The 27006-nt window shown below is 45.8% G+C and overlaps 1 protein-coding gene across 1 annotated transcript in view; it reads left to right on the forward strand.

Annotated features, from left to right (window-relative positions):
* The window catches only part of CNTNAP2 (contactin associated protein 2), a gene marked incomplete at both ends in the record, with an annotated part of 1866690 nt that overhangs the window by 1714647 nt on the left and 125037 nt on the right, over positions 1-27006 (forward strand). Inside the window, 1 exon segment of the mRNA XM_080819035.1 lies at positions 19835-20053. Coding sequence (XP_080675161.1) covers positions 19835-20053 — 219 coding nt within the window.

The following is a 27006-nucleotide window of genomic DNA, read 5'->3' on the forward strand; positions in this document are numbered from 1 at the left end:
CAGCAGGGAGCCCGTGTGTTGGGGAGCAGAGAGCCGGGGACAGAGCACTCGATGTGCTGTGGGCTCAGGGGACAGATTTTGCTTGACCTGTCCCTGACAGTTACAGTGAGCAGGGGCAGAACGCGATCAGATTCGCATTCACCAGAGAGAAGATGGAAAGACAGTCAAGAAGCAATGGGAGGCCTGTATTAAGATAGAGGCGGGGGGAATGGAAGGGGGAGACAGCAACATAGGGGTAGAGATATGAGAGACCCTGAGGAGCTAGAGTCCACTGATTTTACCAAATGGCTGTGAGGATGAAATAGGAAGGAAGGTTCTAGAATGAAACCAGTGTTTCTGGATTTGACGATTGAGCAGGTGGAGCACTTGTACAGGTACAGGCTATGGTAGCGTCTATCCCAAAGGCCACGTCTAAAGGCGGCGATCATACGAGATCCCAACAGAGAGGCTGGAGTCAGAAATAAACAGCGTGAGAGTCACCATCACTAAGAGAACCATCAGGAAATAAGTATCTGGTGCCTTCTGCATGAATGAGATGGCCCAGGACAAATGTATAGAGACAGGGAAGAAGATGTCTGAGAGTGGGACCCACATTTAAGGAAGAAAACAGCTTGTAACAGATGAGCAGAGAAGTAGGGAGACAGTGATATCCCAGGGATCAGATGGAGACAGGATTTCAAGAAGAACAAAAAAAGAGTGTTTGGTACTACCGAACTGAGAGGTCACAAAACTAAGGACTTAAAGCATCTGTCAAGTTTAACATGTAGTGGTCACTGTCCAAAAGTAAGAGCCTGTGGAGTGAGTGGAGGTGGATACAGGGATCGGGGCCTGAGGTTTTGTTTGTTCTCGCAGCTGTTGTATGTGGTGGAGACCTGAGCTCACATTATAGTAAGGAGGAGAATCTGGCAAACGAGAAGAGATTGGGGGAATGGGAGAGGGGTCTGTCTGGGGAGTGGGGCCCCAAGGAGGGGGAAATGAGTGCAATCCAGAATCCGAACTTCTGAAGGGGCCGAGAGAAACAGGTCAGAGTGAGGAGACGATAAGCCACGAACGTGGGGGTCACTTTCCAAATCAGAAATGATTTTGCGTTTGTTGTTTTTGTTTGCTTGTGTGTTTGTTAGTATTTTTGAGATGGCAGAGGGACGTTTCCCCAAAAAGATTCACTAACCACCGTAGATAGATCCATTTAGTCTTTCAGAGTTGCCCCTAGGGAACAACTTAACTTGTCTAGAACCCTTTTGTGGCTACGATAGTGATCACTCTGCTCTGTAAGTGGTGGCCTGATGATGGGACCATGGTCCCATCATCAGGCCACCACTTACAGAGCACCTGCCGGGGCAGAGGCATGGGTAGACCTCAAAGGGTCTAAGATGAGATGACGGAACCCAACATCCTCACCTAGGGAAGGAGACAGACACTTTCATAACAGTACGGATGCATGACTTCACTGAACCTTTCTTAAGTTCCGGGCACTGTTCTAACGCTTTTATAGGTAGTAACAGTTTTAGGTTTTATAGCAAGTTCTAGCCACATTTTAAAGAAGAGAGAACTAGGGCTACACAGTCACACAGCTGATTCCAGATAGTGTGCTTGTGATCATTGAAATACAATAAGTGAGTCACAGTGATAGCCTTAAGGCGCTGTACACTTCTAGAGGAGAGGTAAGGAGCCATTCCTGGGGATGAGGAGGAAGACAAGGTGATGCCTGGTTTAGGTCAGGAAGAGCAGGCGAAGACGTTAGCTGGACGAAGAGGTAGGGGAAAGAATTCTAGGAGGAGAAGACGGTGCACACAGAAGCATAAACGAAAGTGTCGGGATGGGGAACGTGACAGGTGTGTGAGAACTACGAGCACTTGGCTCTGTGAACGAGTGTGATGGATGATACAAGCAATGGAGGTATTTTGGCCCCGGATCCGATTCTAAATATGTATCAGTCTAGGTATTACAGCCAATATTTATTGGCTCCCCTGTATGTGCCAAAGAGGACCTCAAGAAGAATAAGACTCAGCCCCATCCCAGAGGCGCACACCATCCAGTGGGAGAGACTAGGATAGAAAACAATATTTTGGGCAAGATGAAATAAACATTAGAAACACAAGTGATATACAGTGGTGGCCCAGCTGCACAAACAGTTGATTCTGACTGGAGAATAAGAAAAGGTCCTCTAGACATTGTATCATTTTAACTGAGCCTCAAAATGAATGAGAAAGAGAATTTCAGGCTCAGGATGCCAAAGTCTTACATGGTGTGGATACATCAGAAGGTGTTTCTGGGGGCACCTGCAGGGCTCAGTGGGTTAAGCCTCTGCCTTCAGCTCAGGTCATGATCCCTGGGTCCTGGGATCAAGTCCTGCGTCAGGGTCCCTGCTCAGCGGGAAGTCTGCTTCTCCCTCTCCCTCTGCCTGCTGCTCTGCCTACTTGTGCGCTCTCTCTCGATCTGTCAAATATATAAGTAAAATCTGTTTTTTTTTTTTTTCAAAAAAGGGGGTTTCTGCACCCCACACCAGGGAGGGGGCATATGGAGCACCTAGTACCATTGCCTCTCCAGGGCCAGAGCACTGCCTGGCACACAGCAGAGGCCATAGGAGTTTGTTGGGCAAATGAGAGGAAGAGAGGAGGTGCTAGTTTACATAGAGAACCATGGAAAATCTGGGTGGAGAAGGGGATCACCACAGTGGAAGGGCTGCTGTTCAAAACAATGACACAGAATACACTGAAATGTGGAAGGAAAGATGATGGCTGGTGAAGTTTTGGAGCTGGAGATCTCACAGGAAAGCAGCTGGGGTGGTAAGAAGGTCTGAGATGCAGAGTCTGGCCATGCAAGGGGGATTGTAGGTGGTATGGAAGGGCTGTGGAGAAAATCAGGGAATGACGAAGAGGCCAGAGGGTTGGCAGGTCATCCACATCACCGCTGGGACCCGGACTGGTGATGGCAGTGGGTGGAGTGGACACAGAACCTGTGAGCCGAATGTTCCAGTCCCCGGATCCAAACGATGACAACGTGAAGCATGGGAAGAGTGAGCGTGTGTCACAGGGGGACGCCACCCTGCCTACCCCTGACGTCACTGGGAGAAGGGGTTGCAGTGCTGATGTTGGTACAGTAGGTTCCCCGAAGGTGGGCTGCAGTCAGGAGACTGTTGGCACTGTCTGATGATAAACAGTGACCATGGAGGTATTTTTACTTTTTTCTTTTCTTTTTTTTTTTTTTATAATTGACAGATGATTAACATATAACATTGTATTAGCTGCAGGTGTACAACATAATGGTTCAGTATTTTTATATATTACAAAATGATCACCACTGTAAGTCTAGTTAACATCCATCACCTTTGATAGTTACACATTAAGTTTTTATTTTTGCTTAACAATTTAAAAGAGATTTCAGAGGAAACAGTGGGGAAAACATTTTTTTCTTTTTGGACACGGTGGAAAATTTTTGAAGGACGTGTTCACTGACCAGGAAACATTCAGGAAAAGCAACAGAAACTGTTGTAATACGTTAGCATAAGCTCCTGTGTTCACCAAGTTTGAGCTTTTTCAGATATCAGGATGAGCTGGAGAAAATATTTGCATTTCGCAGGAATATCTCCACAAAAATGTGGAGGTAGCAGTCTAATGTCCTGCTAATCTTAGGAAAAAGTATTAAGGAAAAACTTTCATTTTCCAAGATGCAGCCTTCTGCAATACACATGCTTGAGAAAGTCAGAGAGAAAATATTCTGCAATACAGAGAAATTGATGAATCAGAAGAAATAAACTAACAGCAATTTATTTCAGAATTGGAACAACTTTTATATTAAAGAACTTCACTAATATAAACATGAGAAATGTCTGACCCCACTTAGCTGGACTGTTTTGCCATGGGGATGCTATTTAGGGTTTTTTTTTTTCTTTTATATATATTGTGAGTTATTATTAATACAAAACAGGTGTTGGCTCCTAATTAATTTATATTAATTTTCTTTTAATTGTCTAAACCAACCTGGATTATCCACATAGATTTAGGAAGAATTTTAGTGGTTCTACTACTTTGCAAGTCTAGGTATGAGCTCAGTCTCTATGAAAGGTTTGGGATCTTAAGAATGATTCTGACTTGGTCATTAAAAGACATAAGGAAAAAAAAACCTAAGGGAAAAAAAATAAATAAATTAAAAGCCTGAGCATTATTGTGATTCTTTAATTTAAAAAATTCTGTATCTTTGATGTAGTTTTTTGATTTCTATTATAGACCCCCCAAAAAAGTTCAGAGATGCAATTTTAAAGAGGAAATTTGTGCTACATTAAAGCTATGTAATGTATTAGCTGTTTGCATTTTAAGTATTAAAAGATAGACAAATAGTAAATAACAAAGATTACATTTACTCAGATTTCTTTGCCCTTCTCCCTGAGGGGACAGTCCTTTGAATACTGGGCAAAGGTATCCTAGAGTTATAAGGGTAGACTGTAGAGGAGGATGTCCTCCTGATGTGAAAAATTATCCATTACCTTGGGTGTTATGGGTCACACCCAAAGAGATAGCTTGTCCGTCCACTGGGACTCCACTTCTGCTCTGAAAATCAAGTGGAATCCAGAAAACAAGCTCCAGAGAGCCTCCCTGCAGGCTCCTGTGCCCTTAGCATCTCCACTGTAGCCCCCCAGCCCATTTACGGAGTCCAAGTAAAGGCATTTTAGGACAATAAAAAGTAAGTAAATGTTAAGAGACGGGATTCCTTCGCAGACATTACGTTGTATGTACGTTACAACATATACCGATATCTTTTACGTGACATTCAAAAATAGGCCAAAGTAGTCCACAGAGATAGAAGTCAGAACAGTAGCCATCTCTGGGGGTTAGGAACGTTGACTGGAAGGGGCCTCAAAGGAGCCTTCTGCAATAGTGGAAATGTTCCATATCTTGATCCAAGGAGTGATCATATATGTCAAAATTTACTCAACTGAACACTTAAGATTTGCACATTTTACTGCATATAAATATACAGTAATGGAAAAAGAAAAACCCTGCTGTGAGAAAATCTGGAATGATTGAATGACAAAAAGAAGTTAATGAAACGATTTTTCAACAAGAGAAATAAAGACTGGGATTTCAGGCTGAGCGACCCAAGACCACTTGCTTTACCTCCCCAGATGCCATCACGTTCCCTTGGAAAATAAGAAGGGCAAGCCGGACCATCTTTAAGGGCTCTTCTAGCATCAACAATCCTATAAACCTCCCGGAAGCCATCAGCATCACCTGTGACTTGCCACCTCCCATTCTAAGTGAACTCATAAGGAAGCATCATCTTCACTTTCCATTCCGTGGTTCTCAGTTCTCCTAAAGATGATGGGAGGAGAGTTATATGAGAACAAATGATATCTGCTTCAAATAAATTCCAGCCTATACACATGCTTCAACTAAATGTAATTAGGAGATTTCCCAAAATCATGGACCCCTACTTGTAAATTCTAATTAAGAATCCATCAGAATCACCCAAGGTACCTCAAGCTCAATATGTCAAAATGAAAATCCATCATCTTCACCCAAAAGCCCTCTCCTGTGTTCCCCATCTTAATTAATGCCATCACCACTTTCTTCATGATCCAGGTTAGAAAGATTGAAGTCATATTTAATGTTTCACTGATGTCCCCACACTAGATAGACTGTTTATCTTGACAGAACACTCTATTTTTAATATAGAGAAATGTTATTCTGATGTTCCTTATGGTATGTCATCATACCAGAACAGTCCCAGAGAAAGCATCAATTCCAACTAGTTGCAAAAAGATGAATGAAACAAAAATGCAAAGATAATGAAATCTTTTCAAACTTCTCTCTTTATCCCCCATGACAGCTCCGTTAGCTACAATGCCTTGGATTCTTGATTCAGAGGGCCTTATAATTTTTCTCCCTCACTTCCTTCCCTCCCTCCTGACATCTGCCCTCCCCAGTGAGGATAGATTTCTACAGATCTGTCCTGTCATTCCTTTTCTTACACACCATGATGGTTTGTCAATGCATTATAATGCAGAGTTCAAGTACTTAAGCTTGACAAATGATTCCAGGCTTTAACCTAATTTTTTAGTCTTCTTTACATAACAATTTTGCCCCTCACCCACCAGTACCACAAGCTTTTGCTTTAGGCTCCCCCCTCCCATCTACTGACATTCTCTGGTCTCCACCCAAACTTTCTTATAACCTGCTGTGTCTTTGCCTGTTCTGGAATGGTCTCTCCCCACCTCCCCCTGTTGAAATCCTGCCCACACAAATAATTTTTTTTACCACATCTTGATTTAAAATATAAAATATACATATCATAGAAGTCTTTCATTTTTTTCTAAAAATACTGAAATTTCTATAAGACAATTCCATGCATTGCCTGGAAAATTACCCAGACATCCTCATTAAGGAGCATCTTTATATACTGTTTGTCTGCATAGAGTATATGGTGGGTGTCATACTATAGAATAATGCTACAGTTTCATAGAGATATTTTTGCTGATAAAATGTTTCTTCTATCTCACTTTCTCTAATTCTAATGTGTTCTGTACTATTTACGGTGTGTGGTAGGACAAAAAATCTTTTCTTTCAAAAAGATGGCATGTGAAAGTGCTGAAAAAGACCAGCCACTAGAATCAGCCTGCCTATGGCCAGCCAGAAGACAACAGGCATTCTAAGAGAAGAGATTAAAGAGGCTTGAATTCATGCATTCTGGTGGGAGGCAGAGATGGGAGGAAGAGTGTACTATTATTACTCAGTAATAAACACCAGGATTAGTGAGAAAAGTAGAAATCTCTATGTGGAGTTAACATAAGATTAGAGACCTTACTTCTGCCATTTTAGAAGAGAACAGTATCTGTACAGGCTCTCTATTTTCATGGAAACAAATGTCTCAAGGAGAAAAGGTTGGTGCCATTGCCAGTTAATGCATGTTACTAATGCTGGTGAATTGATTCAACGAAGGATGACACTTGGGACCAATTAATTCAAAGCTGGTTAAAAGAAGAAGAAGAAGATACAATAAATCAGGGAGCAGAGCTTCATTTAAATATAGTGAGTGACTAGGGAAGATTACTTGAAATAGCTCAAAACCAGACATATCTCAAAGGGCCAAAGACGATGGTAAGCATAACAATGCTAGGGTTTTGCAACTCATCAGACAAACATCTAAAGTAAAACCAGGTGAAAGAAGACCGGCCAACTAGATGTCAACTGGAGAACAGTTTTTTACAAATAAAGATTTCAGGGAGTTCTCTTCTTAAAGACACATTTTGCTGCAATCACAAGATAACATTTCATAGCGATCAAGATAGGAACTTTGAGGAGACAAAGGGAAACATAAAGGCTTCCATGAATTCTCATACAGGATGAGGGTCAGAGCGGAAATATACTATTCTTAAGCACTTGAGGAAAAAAGACTTGTTTCTAACTCTATAATATTTATATTTTACTTTTCCCCCATGTGTTAGTTTAGGTAACTCCCGACTTGCACAGGATCATGGTATAGGAGTTCCTGAGCCGGCTCTTTGGAACCTTGGAATACACTTTCTTATAGAGATCGTCTTGTAAATGGCACTCGTATTCCATGGCTAACCGTAAAGTCTTTGGTGGTTTGTTTGTTTTCTAAGTGTGGCTGAAAAGTGAAAAGTGCGCACGTCTGCTTGAAGTCTGGGTTGTAGGTTCTGGAGTCTGTTCAGTGTAGAACAGAAATGTTGAAGAACAAAGGAAATTTCTGCCCGTGTTTCTCAATGTTGAGCTTGTCCTTGACAAACCTCCCCAGAGGGCGAGGGTTTGTTTGCCTTTCTGACTTTCATGGGGCTCAGCTTGGTGGGGTGAGCAAAGGAGGCAGCTGCAACATTCACAGGCACACATAGGAGTCAGTCTAAGCTCCCAGATGGCTCCTAGCCCTTCTCTTTCCTCTAAAATGTCCTAGTTCTAGCAATTACAGAATGCCACAAATTCATTCAACTATAATATCACAACCCATATTTTTTTTAATGTCACAGTGTTCTGATAGATGAGTGTTGAAACTATAATAAGACCATTATGATAGAATTCACCCCTTCAAAATCCCAGTGGTCTGAGGGAGAAGACCCTTTGGCTAACTTTTTAACCTCATAAATAAGCGAATCAGGAATGAGAGATGTTCATGTGTAGGAACACGTTAAGCTGCTGTAATGACTAATACCCCAGGTTTCGGTGACTATGTGGCGGTCTAACATTCATGCTCTGCTCTATGAAGTTCTTGCACAAGGTGACTCGAGCTCAAGGCTTCTTTTGTATTGTGGCTCCACCATCTCATGGAGCCTTGGCTTTACTAAGCCCAGCTGGCAGACGGAGAAAGGGAGGGTGGAGAAGCCTTGTCTCCTATCCACACCGGTCCAGAGGTGACACACACTCCCGCTCTCATTCCATTGGTTGTAACTGGCCACGTGGCTCCACCAAGATTTCAGAGGACTGGAAAATGCAGCTCCTGGATGCACGGTGGCTTCTTGGAGGTGACTGTGGGAGGGAAAACATAAACTTCTCATGAAAAGTTACCAGCGTCTGCCACAGGCACCGCGGCAGTGGAAAGGAATCGGCTTTCACCTTACCTAAAGACATAGAGGCAGGTTCCAGGAGATGCAACATTGGCTCTGCCTTGGAGGATGACAGGGAAATAAAGGAGATAAAGGCATTTTTCCAGAGAGAAAATAGCACAGGCGAAAGCAAGTAGAGGAGGAAGATCGTGGAGCATTTGAGGAATTGAAAAGAATATAGTGAAAGTCCAGGGACCAGTTTAAAGATGTTTTTCATTAGAGTAATGACCCGCCCACATATCTGTGCTAAGAGTTTGACAAAAGAAAGCTAGCTGGACCCAACGCCTCTTGGGAAATTACTCATTTTACTTGCTTTTGCGGATAGTGTTAAAATGATCAAATTTGGTTTTCTGCATCTCTGCATTTGATTCCTGTGATGAGAACTGATGAGAATGCCAAATGACTTCTCAGGAAGAGTGGTTGATATTTAGTATTCTACAGGGTCTTTCTGGGTAAGTGCAACCAGAGCCAATGAATAATAGAAACAGTGTATATCTGTCAAGTGTAATTATAACACCGAATTATGCTCATCTTGCATTCCGAATCCTGTATACATTAGTTTAAACAACGGAACATGCGGGCACTTCAGACCTGTGAGGATTTTACTTTGAAAAATAGCATGCCCTTATTTTTAGCCATTTTTAATAGGAAAAAAAATTCACACCTTGTTCAAAATTATTTTATGGTACAGTTCGACCACACACTCCCTCTTTTTTTAATCTCCTCAGGTATCTTAAAAACAGTAGAGAACTAAGGAGGAATGCTTCAGTCCACTTTTAAATTCCTTCTAATTTTCTGTATTTAAATGAAATCTCATTCTTTGCATTTTGATTAATCTCTCTGATTAAATGCTCATTAAGATTATAGAATAGGGTTGCTTAAAAGGTCACCAACCTTTGTTAAAGAAGTGGAAATTATCAGATTGTGGCTTTTAAAAATTATACAAATATTGTTGGTTTATAGTTAAATGATTTAAAAATCCAGGGAAGCAGAAAGAAAAAACAAACAAAAAAAACATCTATAATCTCATATTCTAGTATACTTACCAATACTCTTTTGGTGTGCCATTTCTAAACATTTTTCTATGTGCTTACATAGGATTTTTTACAAAAATAAGATCATATGGTGCATACTGTTCAAAACCCACTTGTTTCATGTAATGATATTTTAGAAGCAGATTTCCATGTCAGTTTTTCTCTTTTTTTTAAACTCCACAACAGTGATTTCTTTTTTCGGCTGAGGATAGAGACTGTATCAGAATCTCTAAGAGAGTGTGTGTAGTTTGGAAAACCATTATTTGATATGAACAAAATAAAACAGAAAAGCTATTGTTTTTGTTCTGTAATCTACAGAATGTAATGCACAAAAAAAATTATTGTTTGGGGGGTGCCTGGGTGGCTCAATCCGTTAAGCATCCAGCTCTTGGTTTAGCTCAGGTCATGATCTCAAGGGTCATGAGCTCGAGCCCTCCATTGGGCTCTGTGCTCAGCGGGGTGTCTGCTTAAGATTCTCTCCTTCAGCCCCTCCCTGAACTCGCACAGTCATGTGGGTGTGTGCACGTGCTCTCTCTCTGTCTCTCTCTCTCTCAAATATATAATTAAATCCTAAAAAAAAATTATTGTTGATTGGTGGAGCGTTTATCTGAAATACTCAGGAATTTTTTTATTCCCCACCAGCTTCCCATATCTGGGCACATCAGCATCTGGAGACAATAATCACATTTTTATATCAACAAATGGGAGTGTGGGTTATAAAAAGATTGGGAAACAGCGTCTCAGTTGCCAAGAGCTTCATTTAACCAATGATCCTTTATTGTTGGGCTTCACTTTTGAAAGATAGATTTTTCTCACGTCCTGATCTACTGGCTTCCCGTTGTGAATTCCCAAACCCATCATCCCACACAATAGCAAACTCCGTACTTCCCGTGTGTTTGGGGCTCGCTCACCTATCACAGCATGAAGCGGCGGGGCAGACCCATATGAAAATGAAGGACCTCATTGGGGAAGACCACACAAGGACGTGCCCAGCAGGACAGTGTTCCTGGTGGATGACCCTGTTCCCAAGCTTGTTCGTACACCTTCCAACACCTTGTTCACCTTCTAGAGGGTACGTGACACCTTCCAACACCTTGTTCACCTTCTAGAGGGTACGTGAAACCAGTCTTAGGCAGAGTCTGAACAGCCATGCAAACCCACCTGCAGCCGTGCCCTCAATGGAGTGATTCTAGAGAAAATGGAACTATCAGCAAATCCTGAAAAAAGGAAACGTGGTTATTTGAACTTGGTATAAACGGACCCTAAAAAAAGCATTCTCACAGGTTTTCTCTGTGCAGTCTTTAGGGAGCCCAAATATTTATTTATGCAGTATAATCAGGAAGGTTGTGTTTTCAGCTATTATCATCAGAAATAAGAGAGAGGGAAGCATGCCATATGAGGAAGGACTGTGACTTGGTTCAAGCAGAAATTTGGTGGCGCAGTCCTAAGGGCCACCATGAAGTGACTTCCGGTCATTTTTCAGAGGTGGAAATATATGACTTCTGGGTGTGTTCACCCTTCTACACTACTGATAGAGCATTTATCCTGAGACATTTCAACCCTGGGATTCTGCGATCCTGTATTTTTAATATTCAACCCCAAGTTTCCTCGTTTCTAATATTCCTGCTACGTAGAAGACAATGAATGAGTTTCAGTCATCATAGCCCGAGAAAATGAACAAGATAATTTAGGTCAGCTGTGCACCTCTTGCAGCGAGCCCAAGGAACTTTAATAGAAGTTTTTCACACTTTAAGAAAGCTTATTGTATAAACAGTGGCTCTCCTATTCTTTCCTGTCTCTCTGCTTTCTCGTTTAAAGTCTCCGTTAGCCTGTGACGCAGTTTCCCTTTTTCTCCATTCCCAGCCTGATACTGCAAATAGGCTGTGGTTGAGGTACATCTGGTGTTGTGGAGAACACAATGAATCTCTTTTTATATTCTGTGTCCATAATGTGTAGAATCTAGAATCTTTATTTGGTACTTTTTTTTTTTTTTAAGAGAGACTTCGTCTGAAGTCATGCCAATGCAGCTTTGAAAGGTTATTCTGGATAGGAAACAATTTGGCACAAAACAGAGAGAGACAAACAGTGCCTGTGCTAAGACCTACAGTCTGGGCTGCAACTCAGTCCGTGGCAACCAGAACCCAGACGTGCCCTTGTCAGTCTGCCTCTGAGAGACGTATTCCCAGATCCCACCAGCAGCCCTCTTGCGCAGCCTCATCCTCCCCTCCTGGGGTCACGTTGGTGGCTTTTCCTCATTATCAGTGTCCGGACAGGCAGAGCCATCCACCACCCAGCCACTTAGAAGCCCCAATTCACTAACTGACTGGTACGTTGTCTCCTTATATGTTCCAGAGTGGTTCAAGTTTACACCTGTCGGCTTTGTTCTGATTCTAGCTGTTTGAGAATACGGTCGTATTTCCTCCTTTGGACGTCACATCTCACAGCCCATTCTCCTTGAACTCTCCAAAGCCGTGCATCTCAAAGCACCTGCTCTCTCTGACATCACCTGAAACCAACCCCATAAATTACCCCTGGTCCAGCTTCTACATTTCCTTTTATCACAAATACCCTACCCCCTGCCCCCAGTCACCATCTGGGACTTTCATCTATTTTTCCAAACTGGGCCCTCTCTGCCCAGCACACAGATCTCCCCTGGTTCCAAACACGAGGGTATTTAAAACCTGTCGACGTGTCCCTTGCTAAGGACAGGTCCTGTTTCATACCACGTGTCATTTTGGAAAGATTTTTGTCTTTTTCCTTTTTCAGTCATATAGGTCCATTAATATTCAAGAAGTTATTCTCAGAAGGCAGCTAAATGCATGGAGAAAACTAAAATTAGAAAGGCTTTGCATTTTAAAGACGGCTCTCTGCTTTTTGCATGGCCGGTGGTAACTCCCTTTTGCTTCCTTTTCTCTGTGGATGTCTTTGTTTGTGAAGTTATTTTTTAACCGTAATAAAAAGCTTAAAGGCCAAGATACATAAAGAGAAATATTTCTCATACTCAAGAGGTTATCAAGATACCAGAGGTTCTAAAATGAGTTCATAACATTGATTCTTAAGCTGCAGGCATTTCCTTGAAGAATTTCCAAAAGACTTCAAATAAACTTTCCTTCTCAGTGTTCGTTTTCAGATGTGTTTAACACCAAGTTTTAGGGTGTGAATATGCATATTTGGCTTTAAAAATTTCTCTATTCACACGCTATGACTATTACAAAGAAAAATGTGTTTTTTTTAATTTCCTGTACATTAATATGAAAGGCAGTGCAGAATGATTAGAAAAACGAACCCTTTGTGCTTAGTTATAACTGGATGTCAGCACCTCACGGCCTCGGTTCCCTTTCCGGGCTGTGAGGGCGAGCGTGGAGCTTAGAACCCATCCTCAGAGGTCCTCCGGGCTCAACATGATTGCGCTCAATCACATACTTTGAAACTGAACTGGCTGTTTGGTTTTCGCCGAGAATCCAATGGCAAGCTTAGAAGGACCACAGCCCATGAGGGGCTGCACGCACCTCGGACACCCACTGCACGTTCAGGGCGTCGTCAAACCCACCCTCAGTCCAACAGCTCCCGGAAGACTCGCAGAACTCGCGGAAGGCTGCTGTGCTGGGGGTTGCGGTCATCACAGGGAAAGGGGAGAGCTTAGATGCAGACGGGAGCAGGAGCGCACAGGGCAGGAACCACGAGACAGGCCAGATGCTGACTTTCCAGGTGTGCTCTCCCTGCAGTCACAGACCCGTCACTTCCCTGGCATTGGCAGTGACAGAACGCATTGGGTACCGCCAAGCGGGGCAGCTCCCCTGAGCCTCAGTGTTCAGAATCTTTACCGGGCTCCGATCTGTAGGATGCTTGACTGCCCGCGTGACTGGCCTCTGTCTCCAGCCCCCCGGGGCGCTGAACTATGTGCACCACACCTCCCCCTTCCACCACACTGACCGTCAGCCCCCACGCTAAATCACACCGTGACACTCTCCGGCCTGACTCTCGGGTGAACAAAGACACTCCTAGCAGGCACAACATTTCAAGGGTTTAGATACTGCTCTCCCAAAGCCAGGGGCCGCGTGGGGACCGCTCTTTAAGCGAAGTTAAACTCTTTACTGTACAGTCTTGAACATCTTTCTTTGGATGGCAAGGAAATAAACTTTGATCCTTGGGACCTTGCTGCTAGAAAGGCACTTGGTGATCAAAGCAGAATTCCAGGACCGTTTTCATCAGGGACACCTGGCGCTAACAAAATGCAAACTCCGAGGTCCTGCCCCAACTTACTGCGTGAGAATCTCTGTGACAGGAGCCTTTGGAACATGCTTCTGAGGACACTGCTGAGCTTATCCTGGATAAGCCTTTGATCCTCAGATGTCATATATTTGGAAACAACCTTTAGCATAGTTTGTTTCGAGCTGATGTCACCCATGTATCCTGATTCTAGACTGAGAAGATCTACATTCCTACTTTATGCTCTCGAGACAGATGCTTGTAGAATAGAAGATGCCATTCCTTATGTATGCCTGTCGCCTAAATTCTGGTTTGCCTTTGGAAAATATGTGGGTTTCCTTGCTCAGAGCATCTATATTATAATAGTTTGGCCTCCTCGGCAGGAGCGTTTCTGTTCATCGATTCATTTATTCACAAGCTGTGCCTACTCTGCGACAGGCATTGTTCTAGGTGCTGAGGATCTACTGAATGAACAAAACGGAAAACACCTCTGTTTAGTGAGGCCAGGAGCATGTGTATATCGTGCCAGATGGTGATACAATGCATGCTACACAGGTCAAAAAAAAAAAAAAAAATCAGGGGCTCCTGGGTGGCTCAGTAGGTTAAGCAGCTGCCTTCGACTCAGGTCATGATACAGTGTCCTGGGATCGAGCCCGCATCAGGCTCCCTGCTCAGCAGGGAGTCTGCTTCTCCCTCTCCCTCTGCCTGCTGCTCTGCCTACTTGTACTCTCCATCTCTCTGTCAAATAAATAAATAAATTCTTTAAAAAAAATTTTTTAAAAACCAAAAAAAAAAAAAAAATAAATTTTAAAAAATCAGGAGAGAGGAGAAAAGGCAGCTGAGAGAGGGATTCACTATTTAACATGGAAGGTTTAGGGAAGGAATTTCTATATGATGACATGGGAGCAGAAGGGTAAAAGAGCAGACACATAATTATTTGGGTAATGCAGACACAGAGTTATTTGGGTAACAGTAAGTGCTAAGGCCCTGGGGCAGGAACCGGTTTACAATGTAGTGAACAAGAAAGCCTTAGGTAGTGAGGTTAAAGGAAGACTAAGAGGAGCAGAAGCAGATACAGACACTACAGGAAGCTCTTTCAAGGAATGTGGCAACTAAAGAGAGCAAAGAAATAGAAATAAGGTCAAGAGAAGTGTTTTGTAGTGGTGGTGGCTGCTAAGGTTCAAGTGCGAGTGATGCAACAGAGCGCTAATGACTGGTGCTATAGAAGAGAAGGGAAGCTTGCTGGCCCTGAAGTCCTCGTGTAGGGAAGAAAGGGTGGAGAGCCTCCGGGCTACGGATGGAGCCCTGCCTTAGATAAGAGCAGAGATAGTCCCCCTGCTTCTTCCTTCTTTTCCTCCTGTCTCTGATTCTCACAGGGACCTTATTTGCCATCTACCTGCCTCTTCTCGTGACCCTCTCATGTTGCCTAAATCCTTTGGTCTCCTGATGTCCACTTAGCCCTTCCTTCCTAATAAAAGAAGAAAATATACCCATAACATCCTCCACTGTAGAATGAGGCTAAAATATCTGGTCTGCCTATTACCAGTTTCGTTGTATGGGTCAAACAAGATTTTGTGCGGAATAACCCTACCAATCCTTAAGCTCCATTTTAAGATGGAAGAAACAAATTGTCAAAATTGCAACAGTGCTAGCCGGTCTTCTCAGCAAGCCCACGGTGTATACCTGGCCTTGTCTTTCCCCTTCACCTGTTCCATATTGAAAGACCTAATGCCTAAGTGTTACCTCACCTGCTGAGAGAACTCAGAGCCCAAGAGTCTGCTCTTCTGGCCAGTTGTTAAATTGGTCCCTCCGTTCGTGAAGCTTGGAGGGGATTTGTCGAAAATGTGTGTTGAGTTAGAATGAGAGCGAATAGCGCCACCTGCTGGAACTGAAAAGGGACGGGGGGCGGGACCCGGAGCTGTGTGTGGTTCTGTCCCCTTGATGGCTCTGAGTCCCTCAGATGGAGTCGTGAACCAGACTGATTCAAAGGGCCTTTCCGCCATCTCTCCTCTTTCTTGATGCCAGTATGCCACCTTGTGCATTTCTCTTTTCATGTAATCTCTTTTCGCCCTGTAAGGATCCGATATCTAAAATTACCAGTAAGATTAGCTGTATTTTATTAGTTCTCTTAGAAGCTCTTGCAAATTACATCACAGAATGTTGCCATGCGAAGGGATCCTCGAGATTGGACACAGAAAGTCTTGGAAAACTGTAAATGTAATCCTCATTTTAGACACCAGTCCTCTGAGACCCAAAAGGTGAAAAGGCAGAGCTATGACCAGAGGTTGCATCTACTGATTCCCAAACCATTCCCTAGAGTGGTGAACATGCTTTCAGCTGTAATAAAAAATGGCTCAAACAATAGTCAGTGTCTCACACGAAAAGCGTTGAGTGACTCTGGGAATAACTTAAGGGCTGAACATCACCAAGGACCCAAGTTTATCCCATCGCCCTCTCTGTTTTCCTCTGCACGTCTGGTTACAAGACGGCCCCGGCAACATTAGGAGCCACAACGTCCACCCAAGATGAAGGGGTACAAAAACAGGCTGACTGTCTCTTCTCCTCTGAGCTAAGAAATTTGTCCCAAAAGAACCCTAAAGACTCTCCTCATATCCTGTTAGGCAGGAGGGAATGATATGTCCCATCCTAAGTGGGTAACTGGTAAGGAGTGTGAGGTTGCCATATTTGAATTGACAAATCCAGATTCATGTTCTGGGTCTGGGGTAGGGCCATCCACACCTGAAGCTTATGGTTCTGCGGGAGTACAGAGATTCCTGGACAAACCTGGAAAAGGGAGTGTGGCCATTTATTGGAGGAACATTCCCCAGGGGTCTCCCCAGTTTCTGCTTGTCTTCTGAGAAAGAGGCATCAGTTGCTTTGTTCAGACCTCTCTAAGGATGTGAGGGCGGCCCACAGTCTTAGAAGACAGAGGTAGATTTCTTTCCCAACCAGGATAATGAAGCTAATGTCTCTCCGCAGGGCAAAAATTGAGCTGGTTTGCTAGCTGCCTCTTTAAAAGAGTGGGGTTTCTTAAGTTCAGGTCCCTCGGCTGCGACATCAACTCCCTGCAGCGTCCATCTGGGCTGCCTCACATGGTCCCCCATAGTGGAACTTGGGCGACAAGAGAAACCCATGTGGACCCGAAGCCCACGCTGCCTGCCGTGCCGTGAATAATAATGTGTTTTGTCTTGGACCCAGGAGGCTTCTGTCTTCCACCAGCACCCGTGAAACCGTGGGAGTTTCACGTGAATCCGCTGTCAGTTGGCGTCGGGGGAAAGCTCTCGCACTTCCCAGTTCTTGACGCTAATAGAAAGACAACCATCCGTGTTGGCTACAGTCTTCTTTCCAGGGAGTCACACTCAATACATCCCATTCTGTCCTCGAATACTTATTTCTGGAAATAAGATTGCTTTCAGTATGTAAGAACTGTCCTGCCTTACTGGCAGAAACAGGGCAACTCTGCAGCCTCCGACTGGAGACCCACATTAAGTGAGGACAGTGTCATTGGCTCTCGTGTCTTTGATGCTGCCTCCCTTTTATTCGCTCCCTGACTCTCTCTGTAATTATCTCTTTTTAAATGTCAGCTCCTCTCACCCAGAAGTGCAAGAGCAATCAGCCACAAACTGAACTTTAGAAGCTTTTAAAACACACTTGCCGTTTGACGGGGAGATGGATTCTCAAAGGCATCCCTTAGCAGAGTCAGGGGAGCTGACACTGAGTGACTGACGAAACGGAGCCCTTTCCTTTGCACTCACGCGGGACCCGCGGCCCCTTCCTCAGGAAGCAAGAGAAGGAATGTCCGAAAACGTGAATATTTCTACGCCAGAGCCTGAGTAGAGGCCCTTTACGGAGGAATCTGCTCTCAGAGGCCTTTGACCTTGACTGTCTCTTACTGCGCCTGGGGGCGGAGCTACAGCAGGATCCTGGAGCCGTCTTTTCCTCCTCTGGAGTGAAGTGTTGGCGTTAAGAAGACCATGTGCACAGGAGGAAACACGGGCCCTAGTGTGCCAAGCAGAGAAAAAAAATTGGACATTTCCTACTTAACTGTTGGTACTCAGAGTTTGTCCAAATGGTGACATTTTAAGGACCTCGACAAAAACTCATCATAGCAGGAAGCGAGGAGGGGAGGAAATGAGAGCAGCGCTCACCCGCCCGAGTCAAACCTTAGGGTTAAACTCAATTTATCCCCAAATTCTATTTCCCTGATGGTTGTTGATGCCTTTAAAATGAAACAATCTTTCCTACTTAGCTCAGGAACCCGTGCGCTCTTGATCTTCTGACAACTTACATTTCAAAATGCATCTGCTAAAACGTAGCACTACAGGAGCACAACAGAGTCAGTCTTAACACTAGAGGCAACTTTTCTCCACTGACTCTGCCAGGAATACAGGGAAGGATCGTTCAGTCCATGAGTCGTATGATCGTCAACCTGCCTTCTGGTCTTCCCATAGACATCGTGAAGGTCACCGGCCTCCACTGAGTCACCGTGACCCCCGAAGGCGTGAGCCCCTTATAGAGAGGAGATGCTCTGCGGAAATACGTGTAGCTTCACCACAGGTGTTAAAATTCAAGTTCTCTTTCTAATGACATAAAGGATCAAAATTCCTTGGTACAATTAGGTTGATTAAATTGAGCGCTGCGTCTAAAATCCCTCCAGCTTAATAAAGTTAATGCAGCTTTCAGAGGAGCCTGACCCAGAGGCAAGGAACAGTCTGGGTCCGGAGAGAATCCAACCCACTGCGGCTTTTAAATTAGAAGTTTGATTGCTTGCGACACCGTCTCAAAATGGTACCAGTCTGAAGAAGCTGAATTTTCCATTAGCCTGGGAAAAAATGACAGATATTTAATTAAACTGCTTAGAGATTAGGCAGAAGGCTTAGTGGATAGATAAAGGGGCTGAATCTCTTTATAAGCGACATTGGGAAATCCACTCGCGGGCCGCGTCTTTCCTGTCCGGAAAAGCTCACCAAGCCGGAGGAGCCGGGACCCCGGCGCCGCGTTCCTGCCCAGCGGCCTCTCCTGCCAATCGCAAGAAAAAAAAAATACACATTCAAAAAGCACGTTTATAAAGTGTTAGGTGGCCACTGAGGAAATTAAAACCTAAAATGTGAAGTAGGAAAGCTCCTTACGATGAAAGCCGCCAAAGCAAACCACCCTAATGCACTGTTCTCTTGGTGAAAGGCGATTTATTACGGACTTTGAGCAGGTCTACGAAAAAAAAGAATGCTATGCGGTCAGCGCTGGAGGGTCGGTTACCAGAGGGATCCGGCATTCCGGGTGGAGAGAGGCCGAGCTGCACAGCCAGGGGTTCGGGGGAGGGGCTGTTCTGCAGGACTCTTGAGGCAGCTTGTGGACAGCCACAGCGGCCCAAGAGACGCAGGTCGCCTCCATCGCCTCAACACTCGCGGCGCCCTCGCTTGCAAGAGGAACCGCAAGGACTATGTTAATAAACAGACTCTCGTCAGCTCTCCCAAAGCACTAGCTCTCAACTCTAGCTATATATTAATATTTTCCAAGCAGCTTTTAAAAATCACCGGTGCTCTCTGCCAGACCCACCGAACCAGAACCCCCGCAGAGGGAGCAGGGCACGGGTGTTCCAGAAAGCTCTCCGGGAGCAATGAGTGACATTGTTTGTGTGTGATCACCAGCTCTGGGGCTGGGAGGCCTGGCAAGCTGGGGTTACGGTCCCGGGTCCCCTGCCCACCGAGCGTAAGACACTGTGCACGTGCTTAACTTCTCCAGGGCTGGCTTTGCTTATCTGGAGAGGGTCCGTGATGGTAACCTCCGGACAAGCTTCTAAAGATTGAGTAAGAAAATGAATGTATTCCCGGTCCCCGATCCACATCAGTTTCCCTCCCCTCGGAGGAAATATGGTTAAAGCGGGTTGATGTTTTAGCCTTCCTCACATGATTTTGCCGTTGAACTTTGGTAGCGAATGATGGGCGTAGACTCTTTCTCTCTCCCGGCTTTGTTTTTTCCTCTCAAAATCACTGCTTTGAGGAAGCCACTCACGGGCCTCTTGCGCTTTCTACTCCTGCAGCTGCCACCGAAGTGTCCTTTTCGTTTGACGTTGGAAATGGGCCGGTGGAGATTGTGGTGCGGTCGCCCTCCCCTCTAAATGACGACCAGTGGCACCGGGTCACCGCGGAGAGGAATGTCAAGCAAGCCAGCTTACAGGTGGATCGGCTGCCGCAGCAGGTCCGCAAGGCCCCCACAGAAGGCCACACGCGCCTGGAGCTCTACAGCCAGCTCTTTGTTGGTGAGTAATAGAAGGAAAGGCCTTTGTGACTCCCTTCTGTTGTCATCGTCGTTGTTTGAAGATTTTATTTATTTATTGAGAGAGAGAGAGAGAGAGAGAGAGAGCGGGTGTGTCTGTGAGTCGGGGGAGGGACAGAGGGAGAGAGTATCTCCAGCAGACTCCCTGCTGAGCGCAGAGCCCAACATGGGGACGTGGGGCTCCATCCCGCAACCCTGAGACCATACCTGAGCCAAAACCAAGAGGCAGTGCTTAACCGACTCAGCCACCCGGGCTCCCTGCCCCACCCCCCTGTTGGTTTTAATAACCTTGACAATGGAAAAAAATAAAAGTCTCTGGAATGTTTTGATAGAGGTCTTTCCAAAAGTAAGAGTCTGAGCTTCGTGTAGTCTCCATCAAGACAGAATGAGACAAGGAAGATGACTCAGGGAACCTAAATCTGGCCCCGCTTTCTGCTCTCTCCAGAGCTCGCGGTCCTCACCTGCAGGATCAGAGGGGAGGCTGGGGTATCGCGGAGGTCTCCGATCTGGGCAGTGTTAGGTCTGTGGTTTTAGAACTGTATAAAAGTCTTCGATAATTTAGGACACTTGTAACTGTGAGGAAGGAAAGGAGGGAAGGAGGGAGAAAGAGAAGGAAATGAGCTCCCCAAGTTCAGGTTTGCTTAAAATGATGAGGAGAAACCTATTATTCCTTTCTCTGCTCATCCTCAAGGTTCTAGGCAGAGAAAGATGTGAACTCCTCCCTGCGTACTGTCTTTACATGAGAAAGAAACCAACACTGAGAAATTTAAACAGAGCAGGAGTTAAACATCCTTTGCAAGAAGTCTACCTAGCCTCACAGTTTGGTCTCTGCTTTTGACATATTCCAGCGGAAGCTAATGTTACTTCAAATTAGTACCTGTTTCTATGATGAAATATTAAATTTTGTTTTCCAGAACACTGATGTCTTAGGGAATGAGCCATTTTTCCTCTGGTGAATGACAAGAGGGCAAGTCTGAAGGATGTTCAGGCTATGGCCACCGTAGACCCCTCTCCGAGTTTCTGGGGATTAATTGATCAAATCAGTCAACTGTGGCCATCCCACACCAAACAAAACCAGACGTGACCTGACTGTTGTTCATAGTCCTACCACCTGTCACCCCACGCTAGAGCCTCACTGAGGGTCAGCTAATTTTAACCAGGGCCAGAGCCCAACGGTGTCTTTCATAATTGTGTTGGAATGCTTTGAGAACATTAGAAAGTCACAAAAATTGGATGTCAACTCCTTCAGTGCAATGTGGGCAGCCTCCAAACGTGTTCACTTTGTTAGCTTTGGAAGTAAGACTGACTTGTTAACAAGCCGTGTCATCAGGGGCCATGAAAGAGTCATCGATTTTGAAATAAAATACTCCTCTCGACCCCAACTAGAACCTAGCCCCTTCCAAATCCTGCCCTCACGTTGTAGTTCTCAAAATATACGCATTACTTTTTTAAATTATTTTTTATTAATTACATATCAGGCCCTCTGATTCCTGCTGAATATTGCGAGCAAATTTCATTTTATCAATCCGTCTTGTCCAGATTACCTAGACGAGTTTTGCTTTTCTCAACCCTATCCATCTCAAGCATGCTGATTAAATTCTACCTGGTTTTCGTCATAACAGGTGACCCTAACTGACCTGAGTTTCTTCTTTTTCTGAGCTTATCCCCGGGTAGAGATGGACTCCAACTTTCTTCCTATCCCTTTCTTTCTATGCACTCTAGCCAGAAATTTTGGAGACCAAATAAAGTTGTAAATGGAAAGAGATAGGCAAGCATTTATTATGGTCTTGGAATTCTGATTTGTTTAAACAAGAACAACTTAGAGGAAGAGAACAGTCGAGGGCTGAGGTCGGAATTTGACAGAACAATGGAGGGACAGGCAGAAAAATAGCATCTCAGCAAGAAGACTGAAGGGAACTGGAGGGAATAAGCCCGGAAGAATCTAGAAGAGGAGAGCGTTCCGTGAAATGCTCGGTTTATTATTGCCAAATAATATCAAGAGCCCTGTGTAAAATCAGGCTAGAAGAAATATTCTTTGAATTTAACAATTATGACAGCACTGGTGACCTGGGAACAAAGCTTCCGAACAGGGGGCTGCCATGATGAGTCAGCAGCCGCTTTCCACTTGACCAGAACAAGGAGGTCCACGTCCAAGCTTCTCGTTTCCTTTGGTCTCAGAGGTGGGCATCAGACGCATCTCCCAGACACAAACTATTGTGTACCAGCGTGAAAAAATAATTGTTCTGCAACAGACGTCCTCTCCAGGGGTGGTGGGGAGGAGGGCTTGTTTCCAGAAAGAAAATCAGTTCAGCAGCTGAGAAATCCTACAGGCAGCTCTCCCAAGACTGTTCTGACTCCTGCTCTCCTAAGAAGTTCTGCCCTGACCAAGTGTCCCCACTTTTCCTCTCGAGTCTCGAGTTTCATCTAATAAAGGAGCTGGAGCTGGGTTTGCTGGTCTCCAGAATTTCCTCCAACTTCAGCCACAGGTGCCGAGCGATCCTCCCTCCTGCAGCGCCGTGTGGTTAACGTGGGCTTTGAATCCCATCTCTGCCACTTGAGCCGCTGAGGGACCACGGGCAGGTTATTACTCAATATTTCCATGTGAAATAGGAATACAGTTCCCACGTCTCAGGGGGGATTGAATCCGTCCAGGAGAAGCGCTCTGGAATGCCTGGCGTGGAATCAGACTCATGAACTTTTGAGTTATTTCTTTATCTTTGCTTTTACCTTTACTCCCTTAGCTTTCTTCCTCCATGTAACCCTCACCGCCTCCCGTAGAACCTGTAACCCTCATGTAACCTGCTTCCAGCGGGCTCCTTTCTCTGTTCCGAAAGCCCTGACCCAATCTGTGATCCTTTAACCCACACACCCTGAAGCAAATCTCCCCTGCGTAAACGTTTGCTCCTCGATATCCAGAATCGGGCTGCACGGTGACCCCGGAGCAGGAGCAGCAAGCAGGGGTTCTGGAATGTTCTCGGTCAGCCAGGAAGCCAGCAGGCGGCCGTGTGAACACATCACACGGGCGTCAGTATCGCAGGTGAGACATAGGGCGGAGCTGCCTAAGAGCTCCTTCTCTGTTCTAGAAAGGAGGGGCTCGGACTCAGACTATAGCTGAAAGGGACAGGAAGTCCTTCTTGGCTTTGCACACACAGTGGGCTCTGAGGGAAGGCCAGGCTCGGGCCTCCTTTCTCAAAGTAACTGGAGAAACAGTGAGAACAGTCCCCCTCGCTCTACGTCGAGAATATAATTAAAAGCTGTCATCAAAAGAGGATTAACACACAGGTGTTTCGGCAGTAATTCTCATTACTGTGAGAATGATTATTACAGCTATGGTTCTGCTTTAGTGAAAAAGCAACAAACTTTAACATGACAAAGGACATGGGAAGAAAGAAGCAGTCGCTGATACTTATCGGCACGATGCATGAAATCTTCTCGTGTTTTCCATCCAGCGTGAGCCACGAGCATATGATGAGCTTCTGGGATGGCCCAGCAGAGACACTTAAACCACCCGGTGATCGGTAGCTTCAACCAGCCCAGGTGCTCAGACCTGCATCCCCCACGGCAGCCAAAGGGCCATATTTTTCTTAGGAGGCGGAGAATAGCAAACATGCTCAAGGTCATTATCGAGGCATGAACAATGCCAGGCTGAACTGAGCCAGAGTCCTCTCTGGCATGGGGACATCCGGGGAGCTGGGAGCCCTGGCAGCTGCAGCGGCTGTGTCAGGACTAGGAAGGGGCGGGGTGGTTGCTGGGCCATCAGCCTGCAGCCGGCGGCCAGCCCAGGGCATGGTCCAGGAGCTGGCGAGGGTGGGCCACCGTGGGGAGCCAGGCCGGCTATTCAAGGCAGGTGGCTGCTGGAGGAGCGGCTTTGCAGCAAGCCAGGCACCGGCCAGAGCATGACACTCTGCTTGGCAGTTGTTTCAGGAGGAGGTCGGAGTTCGGGAGAGCTGGAAGCTGCTGCAGAAGGTTTGGGAAGATTCAGTCTCCTAAATGGCACTTTGAGAACCGGAATGACAAATGTCCAGGCTCAACTCGCGCGACTCTGACCTCTTCTGAAATCTCTCTGGGGGTTAAAGGAGGCCATCCCTTCTGGGCAAGTTGTAGCCCAAAAGGATCTTCTGTGCTTGCGGAGAGCCTGCCTGGCTAGAGACGGGAGAAGCAGGAGCGCTGTCCTCCGGACTCAGCCGGTGGGAGCCCCAGGGCCTGCAGGCTCCCCGTCCTCCAGCACTTTCTCAGGAAACTCCTCCTGAGCTGCCACTTGAGCTCCTGGACGAGTGGAGGTTTCTTAAATGGATTTAGAAGTGAATGAGGACAGAGCGCTATGACCATTGTCTGAGCTAGGCCTTGCTAGCGCCCCAGAAAACAGCCCAACTTCCCCAAACTCCACGATAGAGCTTTTTGGGTCAGCTGGTCCTCGCCCCCTCCGTATCCCAGAATCGTGAGTGAATCATTCCAGTACCATCGGAACCGCTGCGTCACTGGGAGAGCAAGGAGAGAATCAGCATTTGTGGTCTTCGAGGGAAAAATGGAATTCCAGTCAAAAAGCACACCCAAATCTGTGTATGAATAGAATGATTCTTTTTTGTATCCAAAAAGTTTAGAGTAAAAAATGTACAGTCCAAAGAGCATGAATGAAAACACAGAAATGTTCCCATTTCCTGCAAGCCTGCCTCAGTAGCAAATGTCCTGGACCACACTTCAAGGTCAAGTGCGCCACAAGCTCCGTTCACCTCTCGCAAAGTAAATACTATTATTACTAGTTCCTTTTTTTTTTTTTAAGATTTTATTTATTTGACACAGAGAGAGAGAGAGATCACAAGTAGGCAGCGAGGCAGGCAGAGAGAGAAGAGGAAGCAGGCTCCCCACTGAGCAGAGAGCCCGATGCGGGGCTTGATCCCAGGACCCTGAGATCATGACCTGAGCTGAAGGCAGATGCTTAACCGACGGAGCCACCCAGGCACCCCAATTATTACTAGTTTCTGCTTTATTGTCACAGTGAAAAAGCTAATGCCAAAGACTAGTTAACAGCCCAGAGTCATGCAGCTGGGAGGAGACAGAGCCGGGTTTGATCCCTCGCAGTCTGATTCCAGAGACCCCGCTCCGAACGGTTCATCTTGTCAAAGCAAACGACACCCGCGTTCAACAGGCAAGGAAGATGTCGCTTGAGGTTACTGCAGAGGGGAGACGGCCACAGCTCGGTCGGAGCTCAACTCCACTGACAGCGAAAGAGGGATGTTGTTCTTGTGTTGTTTTTTAATTGTGGTAAAATCCACAGGCGCGTTTTTCAGAGCTAGGGTGGGAGAGAGCACAGGCCGTCTGTGCTTGCTAACAACTTCACCCAGAGGAGAAGTACACTTTCTCCTATCTTCCTGGCAGCAGGTAGTGTTACTACTGTGGAGTGAGGGGCCCACCTCCCCCAGAAACACAGATACTGGCCGTGGCTCCCTTGACGTTTACATTTCAAAGAGATGACTCCTGGGTTCCCCCAAAGGTGTTCCTGGTTGTAAAACTGGCAGACTCTTGTGAAAACATTTACATCTCAAAGGGGAAGGCAAGGCAAGGATTTTCAATGCCATGTTTTCTTAAGTAAATGTTTTACGAAGAGGGAAGTCAGGGGTCCAGGTTCAGGAAGAAAGCTATGGAGTGCTGAGTCAGGCTGAGGGGAACACAGCGGCCACCTTGGTCAGACTGTGCCGGCGATTCTCACCTGGGGCGACGATGGGACCCCAGGTATCTGGAAAAGCGTGGTGGCTTTGGAGTTGCTACCTCCAGCGACAGGCTGCAGGCAGAATTCCCGCACCCCATGACGCACTGGGGAATCCATCCTGACAAAGACTTGGGGGTGCGCCCTAGACGGCAACAGGGCCCCCATGAAGAAGCGCTGCTCTCAGTTATGGAGTCTAGAGTAGGACACTAGCGGGTCAGGCCTAGCCTCAGTTGGCCTGGCAAGTGTTCTGTGCACTATAACATCAAAACGCAAAAGATCCAGGCAGGAGGAGGAAAGGGGCAGACACAGATACGACGCTTTTGGATTAACAGGAGAAGCAGAAGCAGTCTTGGTGGGGAATGAGCCGCCTTGCTTGAGAGTTCGTGATACAAAAATAAGCTGGTTTTTTTTTCTTTTTGACTTACTTTGGCAAGGCCTTTGAAAGGGTTGTCAAAGTCGTCAACACAGATCTCTCTAGAACCCACGGATGTCTAGAGAACATCCAGAATTCTGTGTTCTTTCTGTTATTCCCAGTGTAACTGAACCCAAGTCCATCTGCCCGATGCAAAGCAAAGCCAACCACGGAGACATCAAGTTGGCAGCAAGGAAAGAGTTTCTTCAAGAGACAGCCAAGTGAGGAGACAAGCCTCAAATCCACCTCCCTAAAGGGGGAGGGAACACATGGTTTAGAACCAGAGGGGTTGAGATTACACGCACATTGATGGAAAGCGTAGGGAAATTTAGTACTACTCGCGAGGAAAATGGGTCGTGTGCACTGAGTGACATGCATGGAGCCTATATCCAGTGTTCAGCATGGAGTGGAGACTTCACATCAGAAGGAGGCAAAATTCAGCCTCTGGCTGTTGCCTGGTGAACTGGGGAGACTCCGAGCCCTGAGGCTTGCCCCTGAGTGTCCCAAAGATGTCTCCGAAAGTTCTTGGTCTTGTCGCAAGAGAGAATTCAAGGACAGACACCCAACGCAGCAGACCAGCAGCCACACAAGTGGGAACATTTAATAAAGTGAAAATACACTCCCAAGATGTGAGAGCAGGCAAACTCCAAGGTGAGAGCTGGGCACCCTGGGTTTCTGTCGTTTATTGACATTTGTTAACTAGAGAGTGGAATATTCATTACTTGGGGCGGGGATTTCTTGGAAGCAGTTTTTTGTGCCTTTTCTTCCTGATTTGGTTGGGGGTTTCCGGTCATGGTACCCGCCATCTTTGACCTGC

This window comes from Martes martes (assembly GCF_963455335.1).
Source record: "Martes martes genome assembly, chromosome: 11".
NCBI lineage: Eukaryota > Metazoa > Chordata > Mammalia > Carnivora > Mustelidae > Martes > Martes martes.